Genomic DNA, 14,404 nt, shown 5'->3' with positions numbered 1-14,404 from the left:
AAAATCTTTAGGCTATTAAGTTAAGATTATGTTCCATGAAGATATTTTGTAAATTTCCTACCATAAATATATAAAACATTTAATTTTGTGAGTGAATGCAGCACAATCGCGAACATAAATGAACAACTTTAAAGGCGATTTTCTCAATGTTTAGATTTTTTCAGATTCCAGATTTTCAAATAGTTGAATCTTGGCCAAATATTGTAATATCCTAACAAACCATACATCAATGGAAATCTTATTTATTCAGCTTTCAGATGGTGTATAAATCTCAATTTAAAAAAATGTACCCAGAATCACAAATATCAAATTCCGAGATACACCAAAGTGGTCCGTTAATCCTAAACATCACCTTTTAAGCGCGGGCAAAGCTTTCCTTCCAGGAAACTGGTTGACCTCATCTTTTGAGAAGGGATAAAATAGTTTGTTTCTCTAGCAACACAGCTTTTGGCTGTGGTTTCCAAGGTTACTGCAGGATTTCTGAAGATGTCATGTTAAAAAGCTCCCTTCACTGCTCCCTTCAGTATTTTCAAAGCTGAAGTACTCCCTTTGAATCCAAAGAAAGTATATGTGACGTCAATGGCCACCACAATAACGCCAAACAGGTGAAGTGTCTCACAGTACAAATGCTAATAGACCTCATGACATCATGAAAGTATTTATCAGTACCCAGAGTGGACAGGTTAATTTCCAACAGCTTCGAAAAAGTAATTACCAGACCTGGGGTAAGACTGTCATTTTTAGTGCCTATACTGTTGGCCTACAAATAATGTGAAGTTTCACAATACTTACCAAAAGCACCTGCTGTACTTTTACAGTACACGTGATGACAAGAATGAAGAAGTAATGATGAACCGAGGTGCTACGTTTGTTCAGCAAACCCTGTTCTGCCTTTCCTAAAAAGGACATAAAAATGCTTCAATAAACCAATGTTAGAAATGTCCCAATTGAATTGGGAAGAGTTGCAGTCACATGCCTGATTTGGATCGAAAGACGTCCCCTGAGCTTCTTCAAACATCTGCTGATCAGGTGTACTTCATGGATGCCAGTCCCATGGTCTGGCTAAAAGAGTAAAAAAAGAGGCTAAAGAATTGAAGAGTAAAGGTAAAGCAATATGTACAACACATTTCTAGTAAGTAAATTCCATTTATAATTAAATATTTCAAATACACACTTGACCCAATGTAGAATTTATGCAATGGCGGTTCAGGTTCAGTCTGCGCTTTCTCTCTCTGTACTGTCCTGTATAGCATATGGATATAATAAAGTCAATAAAACACAAAAAGCAAACTAATGGCTATATTTTGTAAAGAAACAACTAATTTTGTGTCCTAAAAAGATCTTACAAACCTTATACAGCTCTTATAATGAGAGTATTCTGTCACTCCCTTTCATTCTCCATACTGGTTTACATCTCTCACTGTTATGAACATAGACTGCCTCCAAAGCATCAAAAATCTCATTAGAAATCACTGGTGGCCCTACAAAGCCTCAGCACATTCTGTGAGCAGCAACACTGGCAGAAAGGCCCAGCATTGCACAACAGACAGCATCTCCATTGCCAATTGAATCTACTCCTTAGCATAGCAGAGGCTATCCAATTACTGAAAAGAGGACAGCAATGAGTCAAGCCAGGAGCTTGACACACAAGTATACTAAATTGTCACCACATGCACAATGTTTTAATTATATAATTTGCACCATTGGATTGTATTTTTAATCTTAGTCATCGGATATTTTTTATATTGAATTTTGCCTGGATCCTAGTGTCAGAGACTGTTTAATTTTGTATGCACAAAACTTAATTGCCCTGTGAGTTTAATAAAGATGTATTATTCTGTACTTTTTGAATATTTACTTGGTTTAATTACCTTAATCATATAATATCTGACTCAGAAATAATTACAATAAACATGCTTCAACTGACTTAAAAGTGCTTAAAATTATAACACATAAGGAAATCTTTAAAAAGGTTTAAAACTAAAAGACTAATCAAAGCTGTTTTATATTACATGAAGCGGGTTGCATTATGAAGCCAGACATGATGAGATTATGATGAAAAGTTTTGCTTTTGCATGACACTATCCATATACCTAGCAACCTACCTAGCATATAAATTGAGGACGAGCGCAGGAAACAAAACGAAAAACAAATACAACAATATAAAAGAGCACCTTTAATGTACTAACTGCATGCTTGACTAGGTGGTTATAATGTTTGAGCATTGTTGGTCATTTTATCAAAACATTCTTTTTACATCCATAATAAATGAACAATCAAAATGAAATTATGAAATTTAATCTGCCAGGGGGAATGTAACACAAAGTTGAACGTGCAACATTACCTACTCACTATTGCAGTATTAAGAAGATGCGTCTGTTTTTTGCTAATTTTAACAGTTTATATCTTTAGTTTCTATTCAAACACTGTTTCTAATGCAAGTAAATAACTTACTTCTTAAAGGGATAGTTCACCCAAAAATGAAAATTCTGTCATCATTTACTCACCCTCAAGTTGTTTCAAACCTGAATGAATTTCTATTTTCTGCTGAACACAAAAGAAGATATTTTGAAAAATGTCTGTAACCAAACAGTTGATGGACCCCAATGACTTCCATAGTAGGAAAAAAAAATACTATGGAAGTCATTGGGGTCCATCAACTGTTTGGTTACAGACATTTTTCAAAATATCTTCTTTTGTGTTCAGCAGAAAATAGAAATTCATTCAGGTTTGAAACAACTTGAGGGTGAGTAAATGATGACAGAATTTTCATTTTTGGGTGAACTATCCCCTTTAAGAATAAAAAAGGGAAATAAACACCCTAACAGAATATATAAAATACTCAGCTAAACAAACAACAACAGTAAAAGTTACAGTATGTAAATAAAAAGAAAAGAAAAAACAAATCCTGCCGCAGCTAGTCATTTTATGAAAACAGCACTAAACCGAAAAATATGTGAAACAATAAAAATGACATTTAAGAATATGAACATTTAAGAAACACACTGCAAGTAAAGTAACTTTTCAGTTACTGGATGGCTTGACTACAGGAACGATGACTGGTTGGGGAGGTAAAGTCTTTGGGCAGAGGAGCAGGAGATGGGTAGAGGAGGCGAGATGGAGGCCATGGGGTACGCTTGGTAAGGCAGAGACCTGCATCCAAAGGACAGGAAACCAGAGGCAGAAGGTGCAGGAGAAGAAACATTCACAGGAGAGCCAGAGGAATTGATAGAGCAATCTGTTATAGGGAAACACACACACACAAGCACATAGAAAACACAACCTTTAACATGTGCATACATACTGAAAGTAGTTTGCACAATATATTGGTAGCATATTGCTTGTTAGACAATAGTTACATTTTAATTTATCTGTAACAATCAATTTAGGATATATATCAGTTGATATTTGATATATACACATTCAAAAGTTGGGGGTTGGTAAGATTTTTTTAATGTTTTTGAAGAAAGTTTCGTATGTTTTTTTTACGGTATTAAAAATACCGTAAAACAGTAAATTGTGAAATATTATTACAATTTAAAAAAACTGTTTTCTACTTTAATATATGTTAAAATGTGACATGATCCTTCAGAAATCATTCTAATATGCTGATTTGGTGCTCAAGAAACATTTCTTATTATTATCAATGCTGAAAACAGTTGTGCTGCTTAATATTTTTGTGGAAACTGTGACATTTTTGTAATTTTGCAATAGAATTTTTTTGTACCATTGTAAATGTATTTTATGCCACTTTTGATCAATTCAATTGTCTTTGCTTAATAAAAGTATGAATTTCTTAATTAAAGTATTCTTTTTTTAGTTTCAGTCATAACATGGAAGTAATTATCGTCTTATACCAGGGGTCAGCAACCTATGGCACATGTGCCAAAAATGTACACGCAGAGGGATAATCACTGACACATGACATGACAATAGCTAAAGAGGTGCAGGCCTATGTATTTAATTTAAATAAAGTCCCTAAAACTTGCATATGCAGGGTGTCTACAGATATAAACAAGTTAAATTTAAGACTTTTTAAGACCTTTTTAATGCCACTTTGAATGAAATTTAAGACCAAACCTGTGATGGAAATACATATTATATTACATGCGTATATGTAATATTTAACCTAAGTAATTGAAATAATTTAATATTCACTCAGGGCCTGAATTTCATTTTGAAAAATGGGGGGGAAATTTGAGGGGGGAGTTTAGACTTTTTTTTTTATTACATGTATCTCGCTAAAATGTATGCTCACTCATTGCATTTTTACAATGGGGTAATTTTGGTCTTAAGAATGTACACAACACAAGGAAGCTTGATTTCAATCTTTGAATTAAATTGAAAAACGTAGCACAAATAAATACAATAGAATAAAGATACCAATAAATAGAAATAAAGAGAAAAGTTTTTGCTTAGGTCTAACACTAGTATTCAGAAATACTACAGAGACTGAATAAAGTAATCAAATGTAAAATAACACTGGGTAGTATTTTAGTCCTGACTAAATTAAATACATAGGCTATTAATCCTGATTCCTTAAAATAAAAGCTATGGTTTGTTGTTTTGACAACCAAATTAATGACAGACACATATGGCTGCTGTGCTGTCCCTTTAAGAGCTAGTGCACGGGTCCTGTTTTCATTATACGGTCACGTGCGATTTATGCTTAAGACATAACCGACTGTGTTTAGAGGATACTCACCAAGACCGAAATTGACATCATTTTCGCATGTTTTTGACTGTTACAGCGATAAAATCCACGAAAAATAACTTTTGTTACCCGTGAGCTGTTTGTGAGGCGGCTTTACTCTATGTATTTGTGCAGAAAAAAAAAACATCTCTCTCAGACAGCGCGCAAGTACTGAATAGTTTCAAATCGCGTGAATGTTTAATCAGGTAAAACTTTAAAAGACGTGCAAATGGTAAAGTTACTTATGATGCAATGCTGGCCCGATTATGCAAGTGACAATTCCGTCTATCCCGACTCCCGAAACGCGAGAGTGTATTTTTACCTCAGTATGTTTCTTCTGGGAGTTTTTTTGTTTGCCGTTATGCTCATTTGTTTTGATTTCTTCCTATAAAATCTATAACAGAGACAAGCAGCGCGAGCCTCAACAGCGTTACCAGAAAAAGCATACATTATCATTATCAATAGCTGTTTATGTAATAAAATCTGAATCATTCTCGCGATTCGATGCTTCACTGGTTATTTGATGGATATTAGGTCCGTCAGACTGGAGAAATTTTAGCGGTAACGTGACCAGAATATTTAAGACCTATCGAATCTGAATTTAAGACATTTTAAGACTTTTTAAGGCCTTTTTTTAGGAAAACTTTATTTAAGACATTTTAAGACTTTTTAAGGACCCGCGGCCACCCTGATATGGATGTACATTTTTAAGGTAATCATTCCCCATAGTTACAGCCTGTTTTATTAAGTTAAAAATACTTTTAATGTGAGAGATTTTAACCTGCGCTGGCACGCAGATCGCGCGGAGGTGGGCTCTTCTGTGATCATCTTTCCGCGTGCCATAAGGTTGCCGACCCCTGTCTTATACTTTATGTATCGGCCAGAATTTTTATATCAGTGCACTCCTAACTTCAATTTGTATGTAACCTTTAAATGTTGTACCGAAAAGACAATTAAAGAAACCAGAGAACAACTGAGAGAAACTAACCCAGGTTCCAGAGTGCATTCTGAGCAGCAAGCTCCTTGGCATCCTCTAATATGGTGCAGACTTTATCAGGCATGAAGCTGCTCCTGGTGCTGCTGATGACTACTTTGTAGATGAGCAGTATTTTCCCCTCCTGTCCGGCTAGGGAGTAGAGGTGATACTCAGGCAGAGACCAGTCATTCTTGTGGCAGTAGTAATCCAGCAATGATACAGCTGAGCACAGCTGGCTGGGCTTCAGGGTGTTCAGGCTGACTGGGACCAAAGTGGATCCTGGTAGGAATGGATACGCACAGCGATCCAAGTCCACTGCATACGGGCTGCCCAAGTGAGGCGGCAGGCTGAGGGGACGTGCAGATAACCCATCACCCATTGCTCCTGTTCCAAAGTTCATATCATCTCTACTTTGGAACAAGAAGCTGGAATCACTGTAGTTTCCGCCAGCTGCCATTCCATTGTGGCTACCCCGTGGTCCGGATCTTTTGTTCCCATCTTTGCTGACAGGCTTGGCAAGAGTCACCTCGATGGGCGAACCATCAATAACTTTCCCATTCATGGACTCAAGAGCAGTTAGGGCATCCTCACGGTTATAGAAGTGGATGAAGGCATAATCCGTCAGCTTCTTAACACGTTCCACAGAGCCAGGCTTCAGGCGTGAGAACTCAGAGCGAAGCGTCTCCTCCGTGGTGCTCAGCATGAGGTTACGAACATAGAGGACTCGCACTCGTTGCATGGTTTCCTCATCTAATTCCTTTTCAGGTTCTGCCCAGTCAACCTGGATGGTGTGACCCCACAATTGAAATGTTCCTGAAACATAGAGTTGATATTGACACACAGTTAGTTGTGTATTTGTGAATAGTTCTAACAAGTGTAATGTTGAAGTGTCATGCTCAAACCCTTGTGAAATATGCACCGGCTAAAATTGAAACACCACCCACCAAATTTTGTTACACTTTCAAAACAGTGTGATAGTTGCATATTTAATATTTCTATTTGCAGCCTGCTTGATTACTGCTTTTGGTAATCAAGCAGTCCTAACTGCTTGATTACTGCAAATTATTGTCCATTAAAAAAAACAATAAAAAACAGAATAGTTTCTATTTTTGGCCTGCTTCTCCAGCCACTTTATTCCTATCTGTCTGAAATAAAATAATTTATTTACAAAATATCATGTGTGTTTTTTGTGTGTATCAGGTGTCATGTGTGTATCAGGGATTTTCCTTGGATTTTCCAGAAAAGATCACTTGTTTTACTTCCATAACCAACTAGAATATATTCAGTAAGAAAAATAATGAGGAACTGACTGAATTGTGAAAAGTTGTCATTACATATGCATGTACCTTCCAGGTGGCTGGAGAAAAAGAGGCATGGTTGGCCAAAAATTAAAGTCATTTCAAAAGGCATAGTGAGTTTTTCTATTTTGATTAAAGATTGCAAAGCAGTGAAAACTAATATATCTAATATATGAGCAATAGAACTAATGATGCTTGCCATATCAAGTACCACCAAAAATAAATCTTTTTGTATATTTCCGCTGTGCTTTTGCACCTGGTATGAGTTTCCTGCGTGCCATGGCAGCTGCCTTGTGGGATTCATACTCGACAAAGGCAAAGCCACGATTCTTCATCCTGTCCATTGCACTGGGATACACAATCACGTCCACCACCCCTTCAGTCACCTGGATTTAGAATTGCAATAAAAAATAGATTAGACATTAGATCACAACCGACTGTTTTATTATGCTTTCTGTAATGTTATCAAATGTACATTTCTTTTAAGATTTTTGTTCACAAGATGGTGCTTGTGAACATGTCATACAGTTTTAACAGTTCTGTGTAGTTTCTAATGTTTGCAGTCGTGTGATATACTGACCTTCATCATTTCTTCTTGGATCTCCTCCTTTTTCTTGTCTTTCGGGATGGAGCCGATAAAAAGGCGGCAGTTGTCCAGACTTACACATACTCCTATGAACTTTCCGGGGCGGATTTCGAAGTTGTCCAGGAGCTGGATTGCACGTTGGGCTCCCTCGCGCGTTGTGTACATGACGAATGCGTAGCCACGGTTCTCCCCACTGAACTCCATCATCAGACGGAACTCGTAGATGTGACCGGCCCGCTCAAAAACAGGTACCAGCTCGTCTTCGTACATGTCTCTGGGGATTTTACCCACGAACACCTCACATCCTCGTGGAGGAGGGGGGCCCTCCCAACCTGAGACATAACTTTAGTTTATTATTATGAACACCACTATCTGACAAAACTAAAAATACCAAGTTTGAATGGTTTTGTATTATAGAATTCCAGTCTTAATTGTATTACAGTAATGTTTTACAGCAATAGTATTGCACATTTTATGGCAAATTATGATACAGGCCAATAAAAAAATGAAAGATGATTAATACATCATTAGCAATTTAAACTTTCTTGACTACTTACAAATCATATTCTTATAACTTTAATCAATCTAATTGTAAACTGTTAAAGACAACATGAAATTACAGTTGCAGTAATTTTACCTTCTTAATAGCAAGCAAGAAAAAGCATTGGCTGGAGCTTGATTCTATCAATACTGAAATTATTGGATTGTAACGAAACAGAATAAAGCTTATTGTAAGTTTGTAGTCATCTGTGTAGTAGAGGATGGACATTTTGTCCCAGGATCCAGAGATTTTAGAAAGGCTGATTTATCTACATCAGGTGCTTAAAATAATACCTAAATAGCTATTTGGCTACTGGTCAACAATATTTCCCCATTCTGGCCCATACATAAATTATTCATGGAGCCTAACTTAGATGATATCTTGTATGCAGTTTCCATATTACCTGGAGGTGGACCACCAAACTTTCTCTGTCCATTTTCCTGAACCATGCTGTAGCCTGTCCTGTCCATCAGGGATAAAAGAGCAGCTTCTTTTGAGCTGTCCATCATACTGTTCTCGGATGACTGAATGATGCTGCCTTCATCCATGATCATGTCAGAAAACACAGCGCTACCAAAGAAAACCGTTGTGTCAGGTATCACACTTGAGCCTCTCTATTTATGAAAGTTCAAATGGCGTACGTGTATAAATGTAGATAAGTAGGCCTACTAAGTAGAAAAACGTTAAGGTGTTACACACAAATATCTATATTTATTGATAAAATGACAATTGACGAGTGTGAGATTTAAGGCTTGCGTAGGAACGCAGCTTTTCTCAGCTAGCAAACAAAATTAGCATCATAACTATCGACCTGTCAAGTAACAAAATATACATTATTATTCGAATTTAACGTTCATTTTTTATGAAAACACCAATAAAACTGCATAAACCAATAAAACAATTCACTACTATATATAACCTTCGAGAGTCTTAACAAAAAAAAGTGTGTCAGGATTTTGAGGTAAAAAGTTCATATTCAGAACAGAACAGCCAGACCATTTAAACGAGCGGGAAGCAAATGCGACAACCAAACTAGTTTCCTTAGTCGAATATATTTTATATACCAAGCTGTGAGTGAATAATAGTATAATGCGAGTAATGTGTGACACACTTCTGTTATCAGCTCTCGTGAAAAAAATGACACTGGAATTGTTCAAACTGATACTGATGCAATTAAACCGCTTCTCTTACCTTTTGGCCACACAATAAATTAATTAGGAAACGTAAATTGCAGGGATAACTTTGTGTGACACTTGATGATCGACGACGATTCGATGTTGTGGACGAAATGTTATTGTTAACGTTACGACAAACACTATTTACCTGACGGTCGGTCGTGTTTTCAACTAATGAGCTGCCCGGGCGTTTTTGCAGAAGGGCAGCATTTGATCTGCAACTTACATTTACGTAATTAACGTTCAAGAAAAAAATACAAAAATAAAATACAAAAAAATAAGTGCATGGAAATCAAAATTCTGAGGAAAATCTGGTTATTTTAAATTATGCTAAAAATATTATATGGTATTTATTTATTTATTTCCGGTTGATTAGGATACTTTTTCTAGTAAGTCATCTCAATGGCAAAAAGTGTCCCACTATTTAGACTGAGTAGGCATACCATGGTTTTCCTAAATATATGACATTCTTTAAGTAGCTAGCTTCAAGTAGGCCTACACTGTAAAATATTTCTAGGATTTCACAAGACATAACTGTAATATTTCACAGTTAATTACATTATTACCACTTCACAGGCTTTACCTGTGATATTTCACAATATAATACCGTATTTAGACTTTTAGGCTCTCGCTCTCTCTCTCTCTCTCTCTCTCTCTCTCTCTCTCTCTCTCTCTCTATATATATATATATATATATACACACACACACACACACACATATACATACAGGCTAATAAGGCTATACATGAATGTACATGAATAGACACCATTTACAGACAAAAACATAAATGTCCTTTAATTAATAGGCCTAATACTGATATGGCAATAGGCCTATTGTAAGTCACAACATACAGTATGAAAATAAATTATCTGATAGGCTATTAACATGACAATACTGGAAAGATCACATAGGTTTAATCGAAAGGTCTTCTTTGTCCTGATAAGTCTTTAAAAAATGTGCTTTAGAGTAATGAAGCACTATGTTTAACTAAATAATGAACAATGGAAAGAAAAAAAAAATTCCAAAAAATATCCTGTTGTCTCCAGACAGTTGTTTGACACAGCTTCAGGATGCCATCCAAATAGTGCCTGGGATGAAAACCGTGGGTAAAATTACAAAGATGGACACGGTTTCCAGATAAAACATAATGAACAAGCACAACAGAAAACTTAGAAGAGAACTTGTCTTGCTGCACACAATCTTGCGCACAGCTTTGCAGAACTGTTGGGGAGAAAACAAGAAGTCCAAAGTTTAGAATTTTGCATTTGCATTCAATTTAAAAACAATTTTTTTTCTTTTTCAAATGAGAAAGGTCAGTTGAGGATCTTAAGTCTCTCTAAACACTGACAGTAATAACTTTCTTTGGTGTTGAATTGGTGGAATTTTTTGGATGCATTTTTTTTTTTTCAAAGTGCCACCACAGATTTCCTGATTTCCATGGTTCATTTCCATTTAATGGAAGACAGATCATTTAGAGAGCCTAACAAAACAAAAAAACAGAATAGTTGTCCTTTGATGAGCCTATATTTTAGATTCTTGTGGCAAAATCACATCCACCACAGTTGGAGAGTGGTTAGTTTTGTCATGCTGTTGGAATATCATCATCGTTTAGACTGAAAAAAGAAAGAGAGATGATGTGTGTGTATGCAAAGAGTTTCAAAGAGATTACTGCCTGTTGCCTGGAATCTGCAGATTAACATTCTTGCTCAACACCAACTGGAGCAACTGAATCATAAAAATAAATAAATAGAATAAATCACCTCTAATGTTAATGCTCTAATAGTCTAAACTCATGTTCATGTCTGCCTGTTCTCTTCCACTCCATAGTTTTTATGCACCGATTGTATGCAACTCATACATGTTGTTTTTTGTTTGACCTGTTGGTGAACCGAATCTTTTGTGATTTAAGCAGCTTTAATACATTTCACTTACAGACATCTGCTATAACTGATATATTTGCTATTTTACTACAACCCTACACACTCACCAACAATGCCTTGCATAAAAGTGATTTATATTTCTCACTCACATCACATTTCTGAACCTAATTTTTGTGCGTAATCCCATTAGACATGGTTAGCTAAAGATATTTTTATCCTAATTTCAAGACTTCTTAGTCAATGCAATATTTTTGCAAAAGTGTCCTCCTCAGTCTCCTATTGATTGAAAGAGACAACATAGCGAGAGATGAAATGCTTAAAGAGTTTTAAGACTTTTTACTTCCTTTAGTCCTTGTAGATTACATAAATTCATGTTGGCATGGTCTTATGGTCACAAATATACTCTACCAAAGCAACCCAAGAAAGTCTATTTTGGTACTGAATATTAAAGTTGTTAATAATACTGAAGATTTACAAATTTCAGAGCTTCAGATGAATTATTTCAAGAGTACATGAAAATAACCTCTATTTCTTTTGATAGATTTCTTTTGAACATGCTAAACACAGACTTCTGATTTTGCTCTCTCTTCTGAAACATCTCACCTGGTAGGTCTGAAAGCTCATGCTGGTGCCGTATCTGCAGTACATGACATAATGCTCGCAGTTGTACCACAGCAGACTGTAAGCCACGGAGCCCAAGAGCTTCTCAGCTCTTCTAGCCACCTCTTCTCCGGCTAACGGTGGCCGACTGCACACCTTGTCCATATGGTTGACCAGAATCTCTGCTCCATATGCAAAGTCCTCCACTGAGTCCACGCGGACACTTGCTTTTTTTGCTATCACACCCAAAATCAGCCGGTTGTTAGTCACCATTTTCTCAAGGGCCTGCTGTTCAGTGGTCAAGACTGGCAAGATATCAGGGATGAGGTGAGCCACACGGTTGTTCCCCAGATAAATTCCAAAGTGTGTAAAAAGAGTTCGAGGGACCTCTAGCAGATCTCCTCTTTTATAAATGGAGAAGTCATGTTGGACCACTTGCTGCTTCTTTTTTTCTTCAAAGATTGTGGCCACTGCAATATTAAACAGGCTGAGGAACTGTAGGGGAAACATCCTCACTGGAGAAGTGGTGAGCTTCTGGATGGTCTGGCACCTGCAGGCTTTATCCCAGTCGAGGCAGACTTGGGAGGGAGCGTGAGGATTACAAACCCAGGGCTTTTTTTTTTTTTTTTTTGAAAAAAAGCTCCAGAATAAGTACATCACATGCCCATTGAAACAAACAAAGCATAGTTACCCAATGACTCTGTAGACCTTCTCACCCTTTTTGGATAAAATTGCCTAATGTTTTCTATATCTGGAACAAAGAAAGGTATTGCTGATTGTATAATGAACAAATGTTGCAGCAATGCCGATGTAAGTCCTTAAAACCAATAACTGACTTGTTAAACATTTTCAAGATTCTCCTTTGTTAAATAACATTGTTACAGTAAGGTCTCATTTTGCAATGAACAATGAGCAATATATTCCTAATCCTTTGCATGCAAGTTCAAAATGTTCATGTTCGTTCACAGTGCATTGTCTAATGTTAACAAATGCAACTTTTGATCTTAAAAAATGTACTAATAAATGTTAAGATCAACATTAACTAATATAAATATAAACGATATATATATATATATACAGAATGTTCATTGTTAGTTCATGTTAAAGTTAGCATGAACTAACAATGAACATTACCTTAATATTAATCTTAACATTTATAATAGATTTTTTAAGATCAAAAGTTACATTTGTTAACATTATAATGCACTGTGAACTAACATGGACATTTTGAACTTGCATGATGTATGAATATATTGCTCATTGTTAGTTCATGTTATTGAATGCGTTAAAATTAGACCTTATTGTAAAGCGTAACCATTTTAGTTAACTACAATAACAAACCAAACCTTATTCTAATGTGAATGTGTTACCAATAAAATCAACTCGTATGCCGCCTCACCAGAAAAACATAAATTATTTGTCAACACTTTGAGTTAAATTGTAAAAATTAAAGTGTAAACTGTACTTTTTTTAAAAGACTGAAACAATTGGTGTTCATTTTCTTTGGCAAACATCTGAAAATAAACACAAATGCAAATATAGATGTAAATTATTTTTTATTATTACACATCATTTTAAGGTAAAGTAGTTACACGCTATATATGTACTTACTATAGTAATAAAATATGCATAACATGTAGCCTAACTAATCCTAAACCAAAGCCTAACCGTAACATGTATTTTTACATTTAATTAATATACTTATTTGAGTAAGTCCAATGCAACTACTTCACCTTAATAAAGTGTAACCAATTAATGTTATTAAAAAGTCTAATTTATGTTCATTCTTTACTGTACATGCTTACTGTAAAATAAAGGTTCCAAAAGGGGGTTCCACAGAAGAACCATTTTGGGCTCACCTGGGGTCACTAAAGATTTACGAGAGGTCACGAAGCTCACTCTAGTTTGAGGGTTACAAGTAAGGATGTGTTTACCGACACACGATACAATTCATTACAGTTTAATATTTTAGTCATCATTAAAACCACATTTGGTAACCAGGATTTGGACAAACTCTCTGTAAATATTGTCCAGCATTAATTAAAGATAGCAACAGTCTCTCATGCAGGCGCAGCCTCCAGCGTAGGTTTTATTCTAAAAATCTAAATTTGGATAATAAGCTATTATAAGCTCACGGAGCAGATTAATTAGCCTACCTATAATCGTTAAAGGGATAGTTCATCCAAAAATTAAAATTCTGTCATCATTTACTCTCCCTCAAGTTGTTCCAAACCGGCATGAATTTCTCTCTTCTGCTGAACACAAAAGAAAATATTTTGAAGAATGTTTGTAACAAACAGTTGTGGGGCAGGGGCCAACTGTTTGGTTACTGGCATTCTTCAAAATATCTTCTTTTGTGTTCAGCAGAAGAGAGAAATTCATACAGGTTTGGAACAACTGATGACAGAATTTTTATTTTTGGGTGAACTATCCCTTTAAGGATCCTGCACCTTTCAGTGAACAGTTTAAAATAACCTTCTTCTTTTTTCTTAGTGTGAAGAACAATATAATAATAACAATCTAAAGATCTTTTTTCCACTAAAGAACGTTTTGTGCAATGGAAAGGTTTCATGGCGGATGTTAAAGGCTCTTCGTGCTCTGAAAAGAAAGAGATAGGCCTACTTGTGTTATCACGGAAGAGCATATAAGGCCAA

At 35.8% G+C, this 14,404-nt stretch overlaps 2 protein-coding genes across 2 annotated transcripts; both read right to left on the bottom strand.

The window, feature by feature from the left end:
- Positions 1-2,895: 2,895 nt before the first annotated feature.
- Positions 2,896-8,603, bottom strand: rbm46 (RNA binding motif protein 46; the record flags this gene model as incomplete). Its single annotated transcript, XM_082165897.1, has 5 exons — positions 2,896-3,238; positions 5,682-6,482; positions 7,224-7,353; positions 7,548-7,885; positions 8,498-8,603. 5 exons carry the CDS (start codon positions 8,601-8,603, stop codon positions 3,045-3,047), a joined length of 1,569 nt encoding a protein of 522 aa, XP_082022023.1. The 3' UTR covers positions 2,896-3,044.
- Positions 8,604-10,104: 1,501 nt separating this feature from the next.
- Positions 10,105-12,725, bottom strand: lratb.2 (lecithin retinol acyltransferase b, tandem duplicate 2). Its single transcript, XM_082164954.1, has 2 exons — positions 11,754-12,725; positions 10,105-10,491 (listed from the first exon to the last, which is right to left on the bottom strand). Exons 1-2 carry the CDS (start codon positions 12,405-12,407, stop codon positions 10,336-10,338), a joined length of 810 nt encoding a protein of 269 aa, XP_082021080.1. The 5' UTR covers positions 12,408-12,725; the 3' UTR covers positions 10,105-10,335.
- Between the last annotated feature and the right edge of the window lie 1,679 nt (positions 12,726-14,404).

Source organism: Leuciscus leuciscus, assembly GCF_965113295.1.
Source record: "Leuciscus leuciscus genome assembly, chromosome: 3".
NCBI classification, from domain to species: Eukaryota; Metazoa; Chordata; class Actinopteri; order Cypriniformes; family Leuciscidae; genus Leuciscus; species Leuciscus leuciscus.
This window is presented reverse-complemented; position numbering and strand designations above follow the sequence as displayed.

What these genes read in the sequence shown, in the direction of transcription:
- lratb.2 (XM_082164954.1), bottom strand. Translation starts at nt 12,407, where the DNA reads ATGTACTTATTCTGGAGCTTTTTTTCAAAAAAAAAAAAAAAAAAGCCC. An exon ending in TGAGCTTTCAGACCTACCAG is followed by an intron (nt 10,492 to 11,753) that starts GTGAGATGTTTC and finishes TCTCCCCAACAG; the next exon opens with TTCTGCAAAGCTGTGCGCAA.